Source organism: Ornithorhynchus anatinus, chromosome 1 (genome assembly GCF_004115215.2).
Source record: "Ornithorhynchus anatinus isolate Pmale09 chromosome 1, mOrnAna1.pri.v4, whole genome shotgun sequence".
In the NCBI taxonomy this organism is placed as follows: Eukaryota; Metazoa; Chordata; class Mammalia; order Monotremata; family Ornithorhynchidae; genus Ornithorhynchus; species Ornithorhynchus anatinus.
The window spans coordinates 56,550,377-56,567,752 of NC_041728.1; the positions used below are offsets into that span (position 1 = coordinate 56,550,377).

At 54.0% G+C, this 17,376-nt stretch overlaps 2 protein-coding genes across 3 annotated transcripts in view; both read left to right on the plus strand.

The window, feature by feature from the left end:
- The window catches only part of AK7 (adenylate kinase 7), a 56,826-nt gene extending 53,330 nt beyond the window's left edge, over nt 1-3,496 (plus strand). Inside the window, exons 17-19 of one of the 2 annotated variants that reach the window (XM_029063284.2) lie at nt 1,239-1,397; nt 2,347-2,406; nt 2,892-3,496. In XM_029063284.2, the coding sequence (XP_028919117.1) occupies nt 1,239-1,397; nt 2,347-2,391 (204 nt within the window). In that variant the 3' untranslated portion in view covers nt 2,392-2,406; nt 2,892-3,496. The remainder of the gene's footprint in view (nt 1-1,238; nt 1,398-2,346; nt 2,407-2,891) is intronic. The other variant, XM_029063365.2, reaches the window with a different exon arrangement.
- An 8,602-nt stretch (nt 3,497-12,098) lies between these two features.
- Nucleotides 12,099-17,376, plus strand: part of PAPOLA (poly(A) polymerase alpha) — a 60,951-nt gene continuing 55,673 nt past the window's right edge. Inside the window, exon 1 of the mRNA XM_029070546.2 lies at nt 12,099-12,236. Coding sequence (XP_028926379.1) covers nt 12,229-12,236 — 8 coding nt within the window. The 5' untranslated portion in view covers nt 12,099-12,228. The remainder of the gene's footprint in view (nt 12,237-17,376) is intronic.

A 17,376-nucleotide genomic window follows, 5' to 3' on the forward strand; every position in this document is an offset into this window, starting at 1 on the left:
TTGTCCCACGAGGGGCTCATAGTCTTCATCCCCATTTGCCAGATGAGGTCACTGAGGCCCAGAGAAGTAGAGCGACTCGCCCCAAGTCCCACAGCCGATAGGCGGCGGAGCCGGGATTAGAACCCGCGACCTCTGACTCCCAAGCCCGGGCTCTTTCCACTAAGTCACGCTGTTTTGCTCATCTGAAATACGCCTGAAAATATACGACAAGCAGCTCCATGGCCTAGTGGAAAGAGCACAGGCCTGAGAGGCAGAAGGTGGTGGGTTCTAATTCCGGCTCTGCCACTCTCCTGCTGTGTGACCTTAAGCGAGTCTCTTCACTTCTCTGGGCCTCAGTTCCCTTATCTGTAAAATGGGGGTTGAGACTGTGAGCCCCGTGTGGGACAGGGACTGGGTCCAACCCGATTTGCTTGTATCCACCCCGGGGCTTAGTACAGTGCTTGTCACACAGTAAGCGCTTAACGTGTAACATCTCATGGAATTGAGAAGCAGCGTGGCTCAGTGGAAAGAGCCCGGGTTTGGGAGTCAGAGGTCGTGGGTTCGAATCCCAGCTCTGCCACTTGTCAGCTGTGCGACCGTGGGCAAGTCACTTCACTTCTCTGGGCCTCAGTTCCCTCATCTGTAAAAGGGGGATGAAGACTGTGAGTCTCATGTGGGACAACCTGATGACCTTGTATCTCCCCCAGCGCTTAGAACCATGCTCTGCATATAGTAAGCGCTTAACAGATACCAACATTATTATTATTATTATGTACCGCAATTATTATTACTAGTAGTAGGAAGAGTAACACTGATACATGTTGAGGAACTCAATTGTTTGGAAAAGTACAACAGAGGCACAAGAGATTTCCTACACTCTAATGGGGAAGACAGACATAAAAATATTTGTAACTCTTGGAATGAGAATAGTTGCAATTGAATATACAAGAAGGGTGTGAATAAATGTGTGCCGGAGCTAGCTGTTGGAAAGATGGTTCCCCAAAGGAAATGTGTTTTTATAATCCACGAGAGCGAGCCGTAAAACAATCTTTTCAACTGGTGGGATGCGATCAAAGCAGGTCGCTCAGGGGCCCCTCATTTCTTGGTCCTTCACCGTTCAAAGTGAAGGCGCACTTTTTCTCACATACCTTTTTGGCTTGCAAAATTTTAAAGATATCGCCGGAATTGAAGGCTAAACGTTCGCTCCTCAAGATTCGTTTGGCTGGCTTTTCCTCTTCCCATGTGATGTCTCTGTGCAGAATAAACAACTAGAGGAAGTGAAGAGAGAAGAACAAGAATTACTGGAGGCCCAGTCCATTCCCCTGAGGAACTATTTAATGAAGAATGTCATGCCAACGCTCCTGCAAGGCCTAAATGAATGCTGTAAGGTCAGGCCAGACGACCCAGTTGATTTTCTGGTATGAGGAAATTTCATTTTTCAGATATACCAAATTCCATCGAAAAAGGTAGATTGAAGAACGACATCAAGATAGCATGGCCTAGTGGATAGTCCACGGGCCTGGGAGTCGGAAGGTCGCGGGTCTAATCCCGGCTCCGCCGCTCGTCTGCTTTGTGACCTTGGACCAGTCACTTCACCTCTCTCTGCCTCAGTTATCTCATCTGCAAAATGGGATTTTGACTGTGAGCCCTCTGTGGGACAGGTGTGACCACCCTGATTAACCTGTGTCTACCCTAGCATTTAGTACAGTGTCTGGCACGTCTTAAACGGTTAACAAATACCATAAAAAAACCTCACAAATAGTTCCACACTGCGTCGGGCTAATTGTACATCCTGCCCAAAATTCTCTGAGAGAGGCACTAAAGAATGCTTGGAGAAGACTGATGAAAATCATAAAATTAGGGACCTAGTTTCTTACGGCCCTAACGTTTCTCTCCGACAATCTATAATGTCCCCCGATTAGACCGTGAGCCCGGGATTGGGCAGGGATTGTCTCTATCTGTTGCCGAATTGTCCATTCCAAGCGCTTAGTACAGTGCTCTGCACATAGTAAGCGCTCAATAAATACTACTGAATGAATGTCCTTAATAATCACTGTATTTATTAAATGTTTCCTTTATGCCAAGCACATTTCCAAGGAAGCACTGTAGCAGATACAAGGTAATCGGAACGGACCTGTTTCACGGTAGGCTCTAGGAGGGAGCGAGGGCAGGGAGCTTAAACCCACTTTCCCGATGAGGAAATTGAGGCCCAGAGAGGTTAAGTTACTTGTTCAAAGTCACACAGCTGACCACTAGCCTCTCACGACTCCCTGTCCTGTGATCTTTCCACTAGGCCAGGATTTATCCAATTTATTTGGCTAAAAAAAAAAAAGAGAAGTAATATTTTTATTTATCTCCTGGGCAAAGGATTCTGCAATTCATCTGCAGCCAGAACTGGACTTTTGTTTCTAGGTTAAAATCGAACAGGTCAGTATTTTTAATGCTTGATTGTAAATGTTCCGAGAAGCTCGTTGTGGGCAGGGAATGTATCCGTTTGCTGTTGTATTGTACTCTCAGCGTGGCTCAGTGGCAAGAGCCCGGGCTTGGGAGTCAGAGGTCATGAGTTCGACTCCCGGCTCTGCCACTTGTCAGCTGTGTGACCGTGGGCAAGTCACTTCACTTCTCTGGGCCTCAATGACCTCATCTGTAAAATGGGGATTAACTGTGAGTCTCACGTGGGACAACCTGATGGCCCTGTGTCTACCCCAGCGCTTAGAACAGTGCTCTGCACATAGTAAGCGCTTAACAAATACCAACATTATTATTATTATTACTCTCCCAAGCGCTCAGTACAGTGCTTTGCGCACGGTAAGCCCTCGATAAATACGATTGATTGAATGAATGAATGAAAAACAACCCATATAACATTTTTGTGGAAATCGATAACTTTTCTATTTTCTCTTTAATTGCAGGCAGAATATCTCTTCAAGAATAATCTTGAAATGGAATGAGTTTTTCACCCATATTTTCAGCTAGAGATGTTTAACAGTTAATTGTATGTGAAATAGATTTTTTTCACTGGCTCTGGTTAGGGGTTTTTTTTTTTTTCCTTTTCTGCAGAGTTAGATGTGCTCCTTCAATTAAAACTCAGGGCCAAGAGATGGTATACACTCAGTTCGGTCAGAATACACGTTTTCATTACACGTTTTGAATAGAATGCAAAGACAAAATTAGGGACCATTCTTTGATAGCACTCATTTATCCAGATAAATGAGATGAGGGATCAGAAGAAAGGTGGCATGAAGGGGCGCGGCGTCGAAAGAAGTTCGACGACGCATATTTTCCTTCAACACTGCGTCCGTAAGAATGCTTTCCTTCAACACCCGCGTCACGGCAGAACTGCATGTCCTGAAAATAAGCTGAAAGAAATGTTGGTTATAAGGTCTTCAGCTGTGTTTTGAAAATAATGAACTGAGACTTCATTCCTTATACAAATTTGGACATATTGCTTTGGTTATCACTAATGATTTGGAATGTTAAAGAGCAGCTTCAGTTAAACTACATGGTAAGAGAAAAATACTGTTGGTATTTGTTAAGCGCTTCCTATGTGCAGAGCACCGTTCTAAGCGCTGGGGTAGATACGGGGTCATCAGGTCGTCCCACGTGAGGCTCACAGTCTTCATCCCCATTTTACAGACGAGGGAACTGAGGCCCAGAGAAGTGAAGGGACTTGCCCACAGTCACCCAGCTGACAAGTGGCAGAGCAAGGATTAAAAATGAGACCTGATGGTTTATCAAATTGCAACTGAATGGGTTCCGTACGGTTTCCAGAAACATCACTGGGATAAAAGTGAAAACCAATTGTTTGTGCTTCACTGAGAGATGTTACATTAAAAATAATAATAATTATAATAATCTCAACAGAGTTAGGCACTGGATTCTAAAGGGAGCACGGGCACAGATTCCCAATCTGTGCATCTGAAAAATAGACAACTATGGTTGCTGACAAGTCATCTTCTGGAAAGCGTGAGTCTTTGTAATCAGATACAGCGATCAAAAAATTTGAAAACATTCAGTGGAGATTTACTGAATGTCTGCAACGTCACAATTTTACCTTGCACACATTTCCAGAATTACTCCTGATAAGAATCTATCTAGTTGCTTCTCTTGAGTGTTACGCTTTCCTCCAAATTTGCAGGGTCTTTCAGTGAACTGAAAGTAGCAGAGGAGATGGAGAAAGTGAATGCATTCCCAAGTTTATGGAAAATTCAACGTGTAGGAAGACTTTCACTTTCCCCTTACAGTAGACGACACTACTATCCTTTCTGACTCTGAAACCCGTAACCTCGATAATAATACCTTTACTGCTTCACTCTCGATTCTCACATTCAATCCGTTACTAAATTCTGACTCTTTTCCTCCACATTTCCCCAATTTGCCTCTTCCTCTATCCATGTGGGCACGACCCTACTTCAGCAGCTCTGCCATACCCTAGCTAATACATATGAAATATGAAACGAATATGAAATATGATTATATGGGAAATATATATTAGTATTAATGATAATGATGGTATTTGTTAAGCTCTTACTTTGTGCACAGCACTGTTCTAAGCACTGGGGGCGGGGGGGGGGGGGAGACAAGGTGAGCGAGTTGTCCCACGAGGGGCTCACAGTCTTCATCCCCATTTTACAGATGAGGTAACTGAGGCACAGAGAATAATAATAATGATAATAATGATGAGGTTGGTATTTGTTAAGCGCTTACTATGTGCCGAGCACTGTTCTAAGCGCTGGGGGAGAGACAGGGTCATCAGGTTGTCCCACGTGAGGCTCACGGTCTTCATCCCCATTTTCCAGATGAGGTAACTGAGGCCCAGGGAAGTTAAGTGACTTGTCCATGGTCACACAGCCGATCAGTGGCAGAGCCGGGATTAGAACCCATGACCTCTGACTCCCAAGCCTGGGCTCTTTCCACTGAACCACGCTGCTTATATATACACATAAATACGTATGTCTATATGCATTTATAACAATAATAATAATAATAATAATAACTGTGGCATCTGTTAAGCTCTATGTGCCAGGCACTGTACTAAGCACTGGGGTGAATAGAAGCAAATTGGGTTTTACACAGTCCCTGTCCCATGTGGGACTCACAGTCTCAATCCCCATTTTACAGACGAGGAAACTGAGGCACAGAGAAGTGAAGGGACTTGCCCACGGTCACCCAGCAGACAAAGCGGCAGAGCTGGGATTAGAACCCCGGTCCTTCTGACTCCCAGGCCCGTGCTCTCTCCACTAGACCACGAGGATAATAATAATGATGATGATGCTCTTCGTTAAGCGCTTCCTACGTGCCAAGCCCGGTTCCAAGCGCGGGGGTAGATATGAGGTGATCAGGTTGTCCCACGTGGGGCTCACAGTCTTCAACCCCATTTTCCAGATGAGGGAACTGAGGCACAGAGAAGCTAAGCGACTTGCCCACGGTCACACAGCTGACAGGTGGGGGAGCCGGGATTCCTAAGACCGTGCTCTTTCCCCTGAGCCAAGTGTCTACCCACCCTAGGATGCTGCTATATCGTACTCTCCTAAGCACTTAGGGGAGAGCTCAATAAATAAGCGCTCAGTAAACACCACCGATTGATTGGCGGCATTTGAAATAGACACCGCTGACAGTGACGTTCACCTTTGAGGGCACACGGGACTGGACGGGGCAGTGCGGGACTCCACGGTCCCAGCCACGTTGGGGAAATAAAACGGTCATCCCCCGATGCGTTGTTGAGGGGTTTTTTTTTAATGGTATTCCTTAAGCGCTTACTATAGGTCAAGCACCGTTCCAAATGCTGGGGTCAGGACAAGGTAATCAGGTTGGGCACAGTAAATTCCCATTTTACAGATGAGATCACTGAGGGACAAAGAAGTGACTTGCCCACCGTGCTCTGCCCCTAGTTAGCACTCAATAAGTACGACTGATTGTTTGCTCCATTGATGGCCACACGGCAGCCAAGTGGCGGAGCCGGGATTCGCAATCAGGGCCTCTGACTCTCGGGATTGAATCCCATTTTACAGATGAGATCACCGAGGCACGAAGAAGTTAAGTGACTTGCCCACGGTGCTCTGCACCCAGTCAGCGCTCAATAAATACGATCGATCGACTGAAGGCCACACGGCAGTCACGCGGCGGAGCCGGGATTGGAAATCAGGTCCTCTGACTCTCGGGATCTAATTCCCGTTTTACAGATGAGATCACTGAGGCACAGAGAAGTTAAGTGACTTGCCCACCGTGCTCTGCCCCTAGTTAGCACTCAGTAAGTACGATTGATTGTTTGCTCCATTGATGACCACCCGGCAGTCAAGTGGTGGAGCCGGGATTAGAAATCAGGTCCTCTGACTCTCGGGATTTAATCCCCATTTTACAGATGAGATCGCCGAGGCGCGAAGAAGTTAAGTGACTTGCCCACGGTGCTCTGCACCCAGTCAGCGCTCAATAAATACGATCGATCGACTGATGGCCACACGGCAGTCACGTGGCGGAGCCGGGATTGGAAATCAGGTCCTTTGACTCGCGGGATCTAATCCCCGTTTTACAGATGAGATCACTGAGGCACACAGAAGTTCATTCATTCATTCAATAGTACTTTTTGAGCGCTTACTATGTGCAGAGCACTGTACTAAGCGCTTGGAACGGACAAATCGGTAACAGAGAGAGACGGTCCCTGCCCTTTGACGGGTTTACGGTCTAATAAGGTAAGTGACTTGCCCACGGTGCTCTGCACCTAGTCGGCGCTCAATAAATACGATCGATCGATCGATGGCCACACGGCAGTCACGTGGCGGAGCCGGGATTGGAAATCAGGTCCTCTGACTCTCGGGATCTAATCCCCGTTTTACAGATGAGATCACCGAGGCACCCAGAAGGTAATAATAATAATAATGTTGGTACTTGTTAAGCGCTTACTATGCCCAAAACGCTGTTCTAAGCGCCGGGGTAGATACAGGGTCATCAGGTGGTCGCACGTGAGGCTCACAGTTAATCCCCCTTTTACAGATGAGGTCGCTGAGGCCCAGAGAAGTGAAGTGACTCGCCCACAGTCACACAGCTGACAAGTGGCAGAGCCGGGAGTCGAACCCGTGACCTCCGACTCCCAAGCCCGGGCTCTTGCCACTGAGCCACGCTGCTTCTCAAGCTAAGTGACTTGCCCACCGTGCTCTGCCCCCAGTTAGCACTCAATAAGTCCGACTGATTGTTTGATCGATTGATGGCCCCATGGCGGGATTAGAAATCGGGGCCTCTGACTCTCAGGATCGAATCCCCCTTTTACAGATGAGATCACCGAGGCACACAGAAGTTAATAATAATAATGTTGGTATCTGTTAAGCGCTTACTATATGCAGAGCACCGTTCGAAGCGCTGGGGGAGACGCAGGCGAATCAGCTGGTCCCACGTGGGGCTCACAGTCTTCATCCCCATTTTACAGATGAGGGAACTGAGGCACAGAGAAGTTGAGTAACGTGCCCACAGTGCTCTTGCACCTAGTCAGCGCTCCGTAAATTATGATTAATCGATCGATGGCCACACGGCAGTCAAGCGGCGGAGCCGAGATCAACGACAATGTCGGTATTCGATCAGAACTCATCCCCCGGCCTCCCAAATCCATGCTCTTTCCACTAGGCCACGCCGCCTTTGTGTTTATTGTTTGGCAGCGCCTGTTTCTGTTTTCTTTTTTCCCGGCTAGATAATCGCACCCACCTCTCAAGAACTCCCCTGGAGAGCTTCCAGTCCTCTCCGAGGCTCAACTACGGGAGGGAGAGTTGAGCCCATTCCCTTCCTAGCTTGGCCAGTGGCTAGCGAGTGGCGGATGAGGTCACCGAGGCCCAGAGAAGTGAAGCGACTCGCCCACAGTCACACAGCTTGACAGGTGGCAGGGCCGGCATTCGAACCCGTGACCTCCGACTCCCAAGGCCGGGCTCTTGCCACGAAGCCACGCCGCTTCTCCAGCCGCTTGGCGGCGGCGCTTGGGATCGGAGACGCCTCGACGGCGTAAGACAGCGACCGATAACCGATAGCAACGGGAGCGGCGGGGCTTCTGTGGAAAGAGCACGGGTTTGGGACTCAGAGGTTGTGGGTTCTGATCCCGGATCTGCCACCGATGGGCTGTGTGACCATGGACCAGTCAGTCACTTCTCGGGGCCTCAGTTCCCTCATCTGGAAAATGGGGACGAAGACTGGGAGCCTCACGGGGGACCACCTGATGACCCTGTCTCTCCCCCAGCGCTTAGAACGGGGCTCGGCACATAGTCAGCGCTTAACAGATACCAACGTTATTATTGGGTCATGGGTTCAGATTCCGACTCTGCCACCTGTCAGCTGTGTGACTGTGGGCAAGTCACTTCACTTCTCGGTGCCTCAGTTCCCTCATCTGTAAAAATGGGGACGAAGACTGGGAGCCTCACGGGGGACCACCTGATGACCCTGTCTCTCCCCCAGCGCTTAGAACGGGGCTCGGCACATAGTCAGCGCTTAACAGATACCAACGTGATTATTATTTGTAAATATGTTTATTACCTCATTTATTTCGTTAATGAGGTGTCCATCCCCTTGATTCTGTTTGTCGTGTTTATGTGGTCTTGTTTTCGTCCGTCCGTCTCCCCCGATTAGACTGGGAGCCCGTCATTGGGCAGGGATGGTCTCTAAGTGTTGTCGAATTGTCTATTCTAAGTGCTTAGTAAAGTGCTCTGCACATAGTAAGTGCTCAATAAACCCCGCACGCTCCGCTCCTCCGCCGCCCACCTCCTCGCCGTCCCTCGGTCTCGCCCGTCCCGCCGTCGACCCCCGGGTCACGTCCTCCCGCGGTCCCGGAAGGCCCTCCCTCCTCACCTCCGCCAAACTGATTCTCTTCCCCTCTTCCAAACCCTACTTCAAACTCACCTCCTCCGAGAGGCCTTCCCAGACTGAGCTCCTCTTCTCCCTCTACTCCCTCTGCCCCCACCCCTTCACCTCTCCGCAGCTAAACCCTCTTCTGCCCCCTTTCCCTCTCCTCCTCCCCCTCTCCCGTCCCACCCCCTCAGCATCCGCTCAATAATAACGATGTTGGTATTTGTTAAGCGCTTACTCTGTGCAGAGCACCGTTCTAAGCGCTGGGGTAGGTCCAGGGTCATCAGGTCGTCCCACGTGAGGCTCCCGGTCTTAATCCCCATTTTCCAGATGAGGTATAACTGAGGCCCAGAGAAGTGAAGTGACTCGCCCACAGTCACCCAGCTGACAAGTGGCAGAGCCGGGAGTCGAACTCATGACCTCCGACTCCCAAGCCCGGGCTCTTTCATGATAATAATAATAATGTTGGTATTTGTTAAGCGCTTACTCTGTGCCGAGCACTGTTCTAAGCGCTGGGGGAGACACAGGGGAATCAGGTTGTCCCACGTGGGGCTCCCAGTCTTCATCCCCATTTTCCAGATGAGGGAACTGAGGCCCAGAGAAGTGAAGTGACTGGCCCACGGTCACCCAGCCGACAGGTGGCAGAGCCGGGAGTCGAACTCATGACCTCTGACTCCCAAGCCCGGGCTCTTGCCACTGCGCCACGCTGCCTCTCAACTGTATATATCTTCATCACCCTATTTATTTTGTCGATGAGGTGTCCATCCCCTTGACTGTATTTATTTGCTATTGTTTTAATGAGATGTTCATCCCCTCGATTCTACTTACTGCCACTGTTCTCGGCTGTCCGTCTCCCCCGATTAGACCGTGAGCCCGTCGAAGGGCCGGGACCGTCTCTCTCTGTTGCCGATTTGTCCATTCCAAGCGCTTAGTACGGTGCTCTGCACCTAGTAAGCGCTCCATAAATGCTATCGTATGAATGAATGAGTGAATACTTTTGAATGAAGGAATGGGTGACCCCCCCTCCGAACCCCTTTCTCAGCAGGGTGAGGGCCCGGCATTCCCTCCGAGAGAGGGAGGGTCGGTGCTGAATGCCCGGGCCACCCCATTCCCGCTCTCCTCGCCCCTCCTTGCTCCTCCCTGAGCGGTAAATCAATCTGGACTTGGGACCAGCTGTGCCCGCAAGGAAACTTCAACCACAAATACATTTTGACTCCAAGAGGCCCTTCCCAGCCTGAGCCCCACTTTTCCTCACCTCCCACTCCCTTCTGCGTTGCCCTGACCTGTTCCCTCTGCGCTTCCTCTCTCCCAGCCCCAAAGCACTCGTGTCCACCTCCGTCATTTCATTTGGCCGAACTGTATGTTCCAAGCGCTTAGTACAGTGCTCTGCACATAGTAAGCGCTCAATAAATAGTATTGAATGAGTGAATTTTTCCCCTTGCTCTTCGCCCCCTCCCAGCCCCAAAGCCCTCGTGTCCATCTCTGACATTTTATGTTGCCGAACTGTATGTTCCAAGCGCTTAAGCAGCGTGGCTCAGTGGAAAAAGCATGGGCTTTGGAGTCAGAGATCATGGGTTCAAATCCCGGCTCGGCCACTTGTCAGCTGTGTGACTTTGGGCAAGTCACTTAACTTCTCTGTGCCTCAGTTCCCTCATCTGTAAAATGGGGATTAAGACTGTGAGCCCCACGTGGGACAACCTGATTCCCCCTGTGTCTACCCCAGCGCTTAGAACAGTGCTCGGCACATAGGAAGCGCTTAACAAATACCAACATTATTATAGTAAGCGCTCAATAAATAGTATTGAATGAGTGAATTTTTCCCCTTGCTCTTCGCCCCCTCCCAGCCCCAAAGCACTCGTGTCCATCTGTGTCATTTTATGTTGCCGAACTGTATGTTCCAAGCGCTTAGTACAGTGCTCTGCACATAGTAAGCGCTCAATAAATAGTATTGAATGAGTGAATGAATGAATGAATGAATCTCCCCCAGCGCTTAGAAGAGTGCTTGGCACATAGTAAGGACTTCACAAAAACCACCATCATCATCCTCACTATTATCATTATCACTGATAAATACGCCTGAATGAATGAAGGAAGGAAGGAATTAATGAATGCTGGAGAGCTGTATCGCAGCCATCGCATCGTCAGGGTCCCCGCCCCTCCCCCCCCAAGGAGGCCCCGCCCCCTCCACAGGCCCCGCCCCCAATCGGACACGTCACCAACAGGCCCCGCCCCCTCCGCTGCCACGTCAGCACCAGATCCCGCCCCTTCCTCAGGCCCCGCCCCCTCCCCGCCCCGCCGGCCCTTCCCTCTCACGAGGCCCCGCCCCTCCCTCCTTCCCCTCTCCCCAGCCCCGCCCCCTCTGCAATGCCTAGGCCCCGCCCCCTTTCTTCCCCCTCTCAGGCCCCTCCCCTTCCCTCCCCTCTCTCTCAGACTCCGCCCCTCCCTCCTTTCCCTCTCCCGCCCTCCCCAATCCCTAGGCCCCTCCCCCGCCCTAGGCCCCGCCCCTCCTTCCTCCCCTCCCCCTGGCCCCGCCCCTCTCCAATCCGTAGGCCCCGCCCCTTTCTTCCCCCTCTAGACCCCGCCCCCTCTCCTGCCCCTTTCTAGGCCCCCGCCCCCTTCCTCTCCCTAGCCCCCGCCCCCGCTCAGGCCCCGCCCCTCTCCCTTCCTCCCCAATCCCTAGACTCCGCCCCCTCCGGAGGCCCCTCCCCTCCCCCTCTAGGCTCCGCCCCCTTCCTGCTCCTCTCTCCGGCCCCGCCCCCTCTCCCCTTCCCCTTTCTAGGCCCCGCCCCCTCTCCCTGCCTGCCCAATCCCTAGGCCCCTCCCCCTCCGGAGGCCCCTCCCCTTCCCCTCTCCAGGCCCCGCCCCCTTCCTGATCCTCTCCTTAGCTCCGCCCCTCCCTCCCCGGGCCCCGCCCCCGGCCTCGTTTCCCGCGCAGCAGGCCCCGCCCCCTGCCCCTCGCGCTCCCCCCTCGCGCCGCTCCGGCCCCGCCCCTCGGCGCCCTTTTCTTTTTTTTTTTTTTTTCCCCTTGTCTCTCTTTTTCCCGCCGTCCGGAGGCGGCCCCGCGCGCGGAGGGGGGAGGGGGGGGGAGAGGGAGGGAGGGAGGGAAGAGGTGCTTTTTCCCGTGCGGCTTTGCGCGGGCGCCGCGCCTGCGCGTTGTTGTTCCGGGGGCGGGCGTCGTTCTAGAAGGTTGCTGTGGCGGCGGGCGGGCGCCATGTTGGGACGGCGGGGCGGCGGCGGCGGCGGCGGTGGCGGCGGCGGGCCTCGCAGCAGCGCTTAGGGCGGCCTCCCAGCCGCCGTCCGAGCCGCCGGCGCGGCGGCGGGAGCGGGGTCCCTCGGCGGATCATGCCCAGGGCCGCGGAGGCGGAGGCGGCGAGGGCGAAGGCGAAGGCGAAGGCGAAGGCGGCGGGGGGGAACTGACCGGCGCCCGGGACGATGCCGTTGTAAGTCTCCCCTCACACCCGGGACCTCTTCCCCCCCCCCCCTCCTCCTCCTCCTCCTCCTCACCCTCCCCACCTCCGCTCGCTCCTCGCCGTGTGCGGAGCGCTGCGCTAAGCGCTGCCCGCCGACGGTTGGGCCTCAGAGACGGACGGGCCCTGCCCACGGCGGGCTGGCGGTGGAGGCCCCTTCCCTTCCCTTTCCCTTCCCTTCCCTTCCCTTCCCTTCCCTTCCCTTCCCTCCCAGCCTGATCCTTCGCCCACCACAGGGACCCACCGGCCGGTCCTTCCTACTGATTGAGCGCCCACGATGTGCGGGGCGCTGCGCTAAGCGCCGCCGATGGACGGTTGGGCCTCAGATAGAGACCATCTTTGCCCACAGCGGCCTCACGGTGGAGGCCCTTCCCCCCCGGTCGGGGCTTTCGGAGACCACAGGGACCCACCGGCCAGTCCTTCCTACTGATGGAGCGCCCACGATGTGCGGAGCGCTGCGCCAAGCGCTGCCGATGGACGGTTGGGCCTCAGATCCTGGCCCACAACGGGCTCGTAGTGGAGGCCCCTTCCCTTCCCTTCCCTTCCCCCCGGCCGGGGCTTTCGGGGATCACAGGGACCCACCGGCCAGTCCTTCCTATTGATTGAGCGCCCACGATGTGCGGAGCGCTGCGCTAAAGGCTGCCAATGGACGGTTGGGCCTCAGATAGAGACCCTCCTTGCCCACAGCGGGCTCCCAGCGGAGGCCCCTCCCCCCCCCCGGGCCGGGATCTTCCGGGGCGAACCGTCTATCCCTTCCTACTTACCGAGCGCCTATAATGTGCGGAGCACTGCGCTAAACGCCTCGAATGGACGGTTGGACCCCAGAGAGACGGTCCCTGACCACAACGGGCTCCCAGCCTAGGTCCCTTCCCCCCTGGCCGGGATCTTCCGGGGCGAACCGTCTAGCCCTTCCTGCTTATTGAGCGCCTACGATGTGCGGAGCACTGCGCTAAACGCCTCGATCGGACGGTTGGGCCCCAGAGAGACGGTCCCTGACCACAACGGGCTCCCAGCGGAGGTCCCTTCCCCCACCCAGGCCGGGATCTTCTGGGGCGAACCGGCTCAGAGGTCCTGAGTTCGAATCTCAGCGCTGCCACTTGTCAGCTGCGGGACTGGGGGCAAGTCACTTCACTTTTCTGTGCCTCAGTGATCTGGAAAATGGGGATGAAGACTGTGAGCCCCACGTGGGACAGCCTGATTCCCCACGTCTCCCCCAGCGCTAAGAACAGTGCCCTGCACATAGTAAGCGCTTAACAAATACCAACATTATTATTACTTATTGAGCGCCTACGATGTGCGGAGCACTGTGCTAAACGCCTCGAATGGACGGTTGGGCCCCAGAGAGACGCTCCCTGACCACAACGGGCTCCCAGCCTAGGTCCCTTCCCCCCTGGCCGGAATCTTCTGGGGCGAACCGTCTATCCCTTCCTACTTACTGAGCGCCTACGATGTGCGGAGCGCGTCGCTAAACGCCACGAATGGACGGTTGGGCCCCAGAGAGACGCTCCCTGACCACAACGGGCTCCCAGCCTAGGTCCCTTCCCCCCGGGCCGGGATCTTCTGGGGCGAACCGTCTATCCCTTCCTACTTACTGAGCGCCTACGATGTGCGGAGCGCGTCGCTAAACGCCACGAATGGACGGTTGGGCCCCAGAGAGACGCTCCCTGACCACAACGGGCTCCCCGCGGAGGCCCCTTCCCCCACCCCGGCCGGGCCCTTGGGAGACGACAGGGACCGACCGTCCGTTCAGTCGTATTTACTGAGCGCCTGCTAGGCGCGGAGCACTGCACTAAGCGCTGGGAATGGACAACCGGGCAACCGAGAGACACCATCCCTGCCCCACACCGGGCTCACACTCCAAAACCAGGCCACGCACCCTTCTCCCTCCCGCCCCGCGCAGGAGGAAAGACCATTTCGGGTGGGTATTTTTTTTTTTTCCTCTCCTCCCTTCTTTCCTCCTTGGAGGGACGGAGGGCGGCGTGGAGGCGGAGGGCCCGAGGAGCCAGGCGGGCGGCCTCCGTCGGGCCTGGCGATGAACGGCGCTCAGTCCAGTGCCCTGCCCGCAGTTCGAGCGCCGGGCAAACAGGACCGAAGGAATGAGTGCCGTTCATCGCCAGGCCCGGGGGGAGGCCAATACAGCACCAAAAGAGAGGCCATCCCCGCCCACCGCCAGCTCACGGGGAGGGGAGGAGGCCCAGGCAGGTTTGTTCGGCCCCGGGATTAATTTTAGGGGGCTCCCCCTAAAAATAACATAAAAAGTAAAATTGCAGTTCCACGGGGCAAAGCGACAGGCAGGCATTTCCATCTCGGGCCCGGGGAAATAGGCTCCGAGTGCCGCCCCTCGTTATAGCGACGATCGCTAATGAGAAGGATGGTGTGCGCTAAGCGCCTGCTAGGTGCCCAGCACTGTTGTGAGCGCCAGGGTGGGTAGAAGGTAATCAGGGTGTCCCACGCGGGGCTCGCTCTCCGATTCCCCGTTTTACAGGTGAGCCGACCGAGGCACAGAGAAGCAGAGTGGCTTGCCCAAGGTCGCGCAGCAGACCCTTATCTTCTCCCCCGTTCCCCAGAGAAATCCCAGTTAGATAAATCCGGTTAGTTACATCCCTCCCCGGCCGCCCCCCGCTTTCCCTCCGGCAGCCCGAGGCCGGCGGCTCGGCGGGTAGGGTCTTCCTTCGGCCGCCCACAGCCTTTTCGGGGGGGACCGTAAAAAGCTCTGAGGATCCGAAAGCCCGATCGGTTTCCTCCCCGCGCCCCCCCCCCCCCCCCCAAAGTCAGTTCGGTCCCTGTCCTCCGTCGGTTTCTACTCCCGAAATTACAGGAGGGTTGAGGCCCAGAAGAGTGAGACTGCAGTTCTTCCTCCTCTGGTAGCCCCGTTGCGAGATCACGACGGAGTTGGGGGCAGCGCGTCGTAGTCCAGAAGCGTGGGGATGCAGGCCCGGGAGGAACTTCCCTTTCTTAGTTCAGCAAGACTCTCTTACCGGCCCGCCCCCCGCCCCCCCTTCTCTCTAAATAGGCCGATGGCTCGGTCGGGATCGCGTGCTGCGTTTGTTTTCGCCAAACTCGATTTTTACAAGGCTGCGGCGCTCGTGATTCTGATACAGATTTGGGCTCGTCAGCGCAGGCGATCTGTGGTGACGAGGGTATTTGTTAAGCGCTTACTATGTGCCGGGCGCCGTTCCGAACCCTGGGGTCGATAGAGGGTGATGAGGTGGTCCCACGTGGGGCTCCCAGTCTTCGTCCCCATTTTCCAGATGAGGGAGCTGAGGCCCAGAGAAGGGAGGTGACTCGCTCAGAGCCCCACAGCTGACGAGTGGCGGAGCCGGGATCAGACCTCACGACCTGTGATTCCCAAGCCCGGGCTCTTGCCACTAAACCACGCTGCTTCAGTCGGTTCCCCCGTTGGCCTCGTCTCCCCTCTCCCTCCTACTTCAATCCGCCCACCTCCCTTCTCTCTCTCTCTCCCCCCCCCCGCCACTCTACCTGTGACCATTCAACAGAAAGTAGTTTGAAGTCCGAAACGAGATTTCTTTCTCTTTTAGCTTTCAATTGGAAAGTGACTAAAGAAGCTTCAAAATTTTGAAGTCGCCAGAGGCCTGCAAGGCTAGTGTTAGATTTAGACCGTGAGCCCGTCATTGGCAGGGATTGTCTCTCTCTCTTGCCGACTGATGATAACGTTGGTATTTGTTAAGCGCTTACTATGCGCGGAGCACTGTTCGAAGCGCTGGGGGAGATACAGGGTCACCAGGTTGTCCCACGTGGGGCTCACAGGTGATTCCCCGTTTTACCGATGAGGTGACCGAGGCCCAGAGAAGTGAAGTGACTCGCCCACAGTCACACAGCTGACAAGCGGCAGAGCCGGGCTTCGAACCCACGACCTCTGACTCCCAAGCCCGGGCTCTTTCCACTGAGCCACGCTGCTTCTCAATGGTACATCCCAAGCGCTTAGTACAGTGCTCTGCACATAGTGAGCGCTCAGTAAACACTCTTGAATGAATGTTTGTAGAATGATCGTTATGCCCGGTTGTATCTGCCCCAGCACTTAGAACATAGTAAGTGCTTAACCGATACAGTAGTAATAATAATGAGCATCACCTCTAAATAAAAATCTCGTGGCGTTTCCAGGCTACTAGCTATTGAAAATGACCCTAAATATTAGAGACGGTGACATGTGACTTATGTCAATATTAGTCGTAGCCTCTTCCGCCCAATATTCGTGTTTCGCCGGTACGCTACACGCATATGCCTCAACTGAAATGCATTTTAAAAAATGCTTACAGTAGCCGCTATGTTTGCCTATCGGGTGGGGTTGCATTCTTGCAAAATCTCACATGACGGAAAACTCAGGGGGTCGCAGTCACTGCTGGACACCGCCCGCACCTGTGGTTTCTGCCAACGCCGTGGTCCGCGCTGGATTCGAAGAGGCTGATGTCGTCGGACCACCGTTCCCGTTTTCCCACGTTTTAGTGGAAACGTGGGTATGGCCGTCGCCCGTCTCTCGAGGTTCTTCACCTTCCTCATCCGTCTTTTGGAGAATGGAGATGTTGAGGCCGAGGGGGAGTTGTGATCATACGCAAAAGTCCCGGCACGTTCAAAAACGCTTAATCTAGGCTTGGTTCAACCTTTGGGATAGTTCGGACCCATGCGGGCCCTAGAAAGCAGGGCCTCCTGCCCACTACTTATTGTGTTTTCTCTGAGAGTGTAGGCAGTTATCAGGTCCGCTTTAGAACCAGGTGGGCGTCATAATTTTCCGTTTCACAGAAATGTAAGTGACGTAGTCCCGAGAACTATGGAACCAGGCGTGGTTCCTCCAACTTAATGCGTTTGGCCAGTTGCGCTTTGGTACCGTCATCACTCTTTTGCTCTGTTCCTTTGATTTTTCTTTTTTTGATTGGAGAATTCTTCAAGTTTATACTACATTCCCATTTCATTGGCAGAATTAACGTTCATTCAGTCGTATTCGTTGAGTGCTTACTCTGTGCAGAGTAGGTACTAAGCGCTAGGGAGAGTACAGATTAACCATAAACAGACACACCGCCTGCCCACGGTGAGCTTCCAGTCTAGGGGGAGGGGGCGGGGAGGCAGACATCAGTAAAAGTAAAGAAATGACAGATAG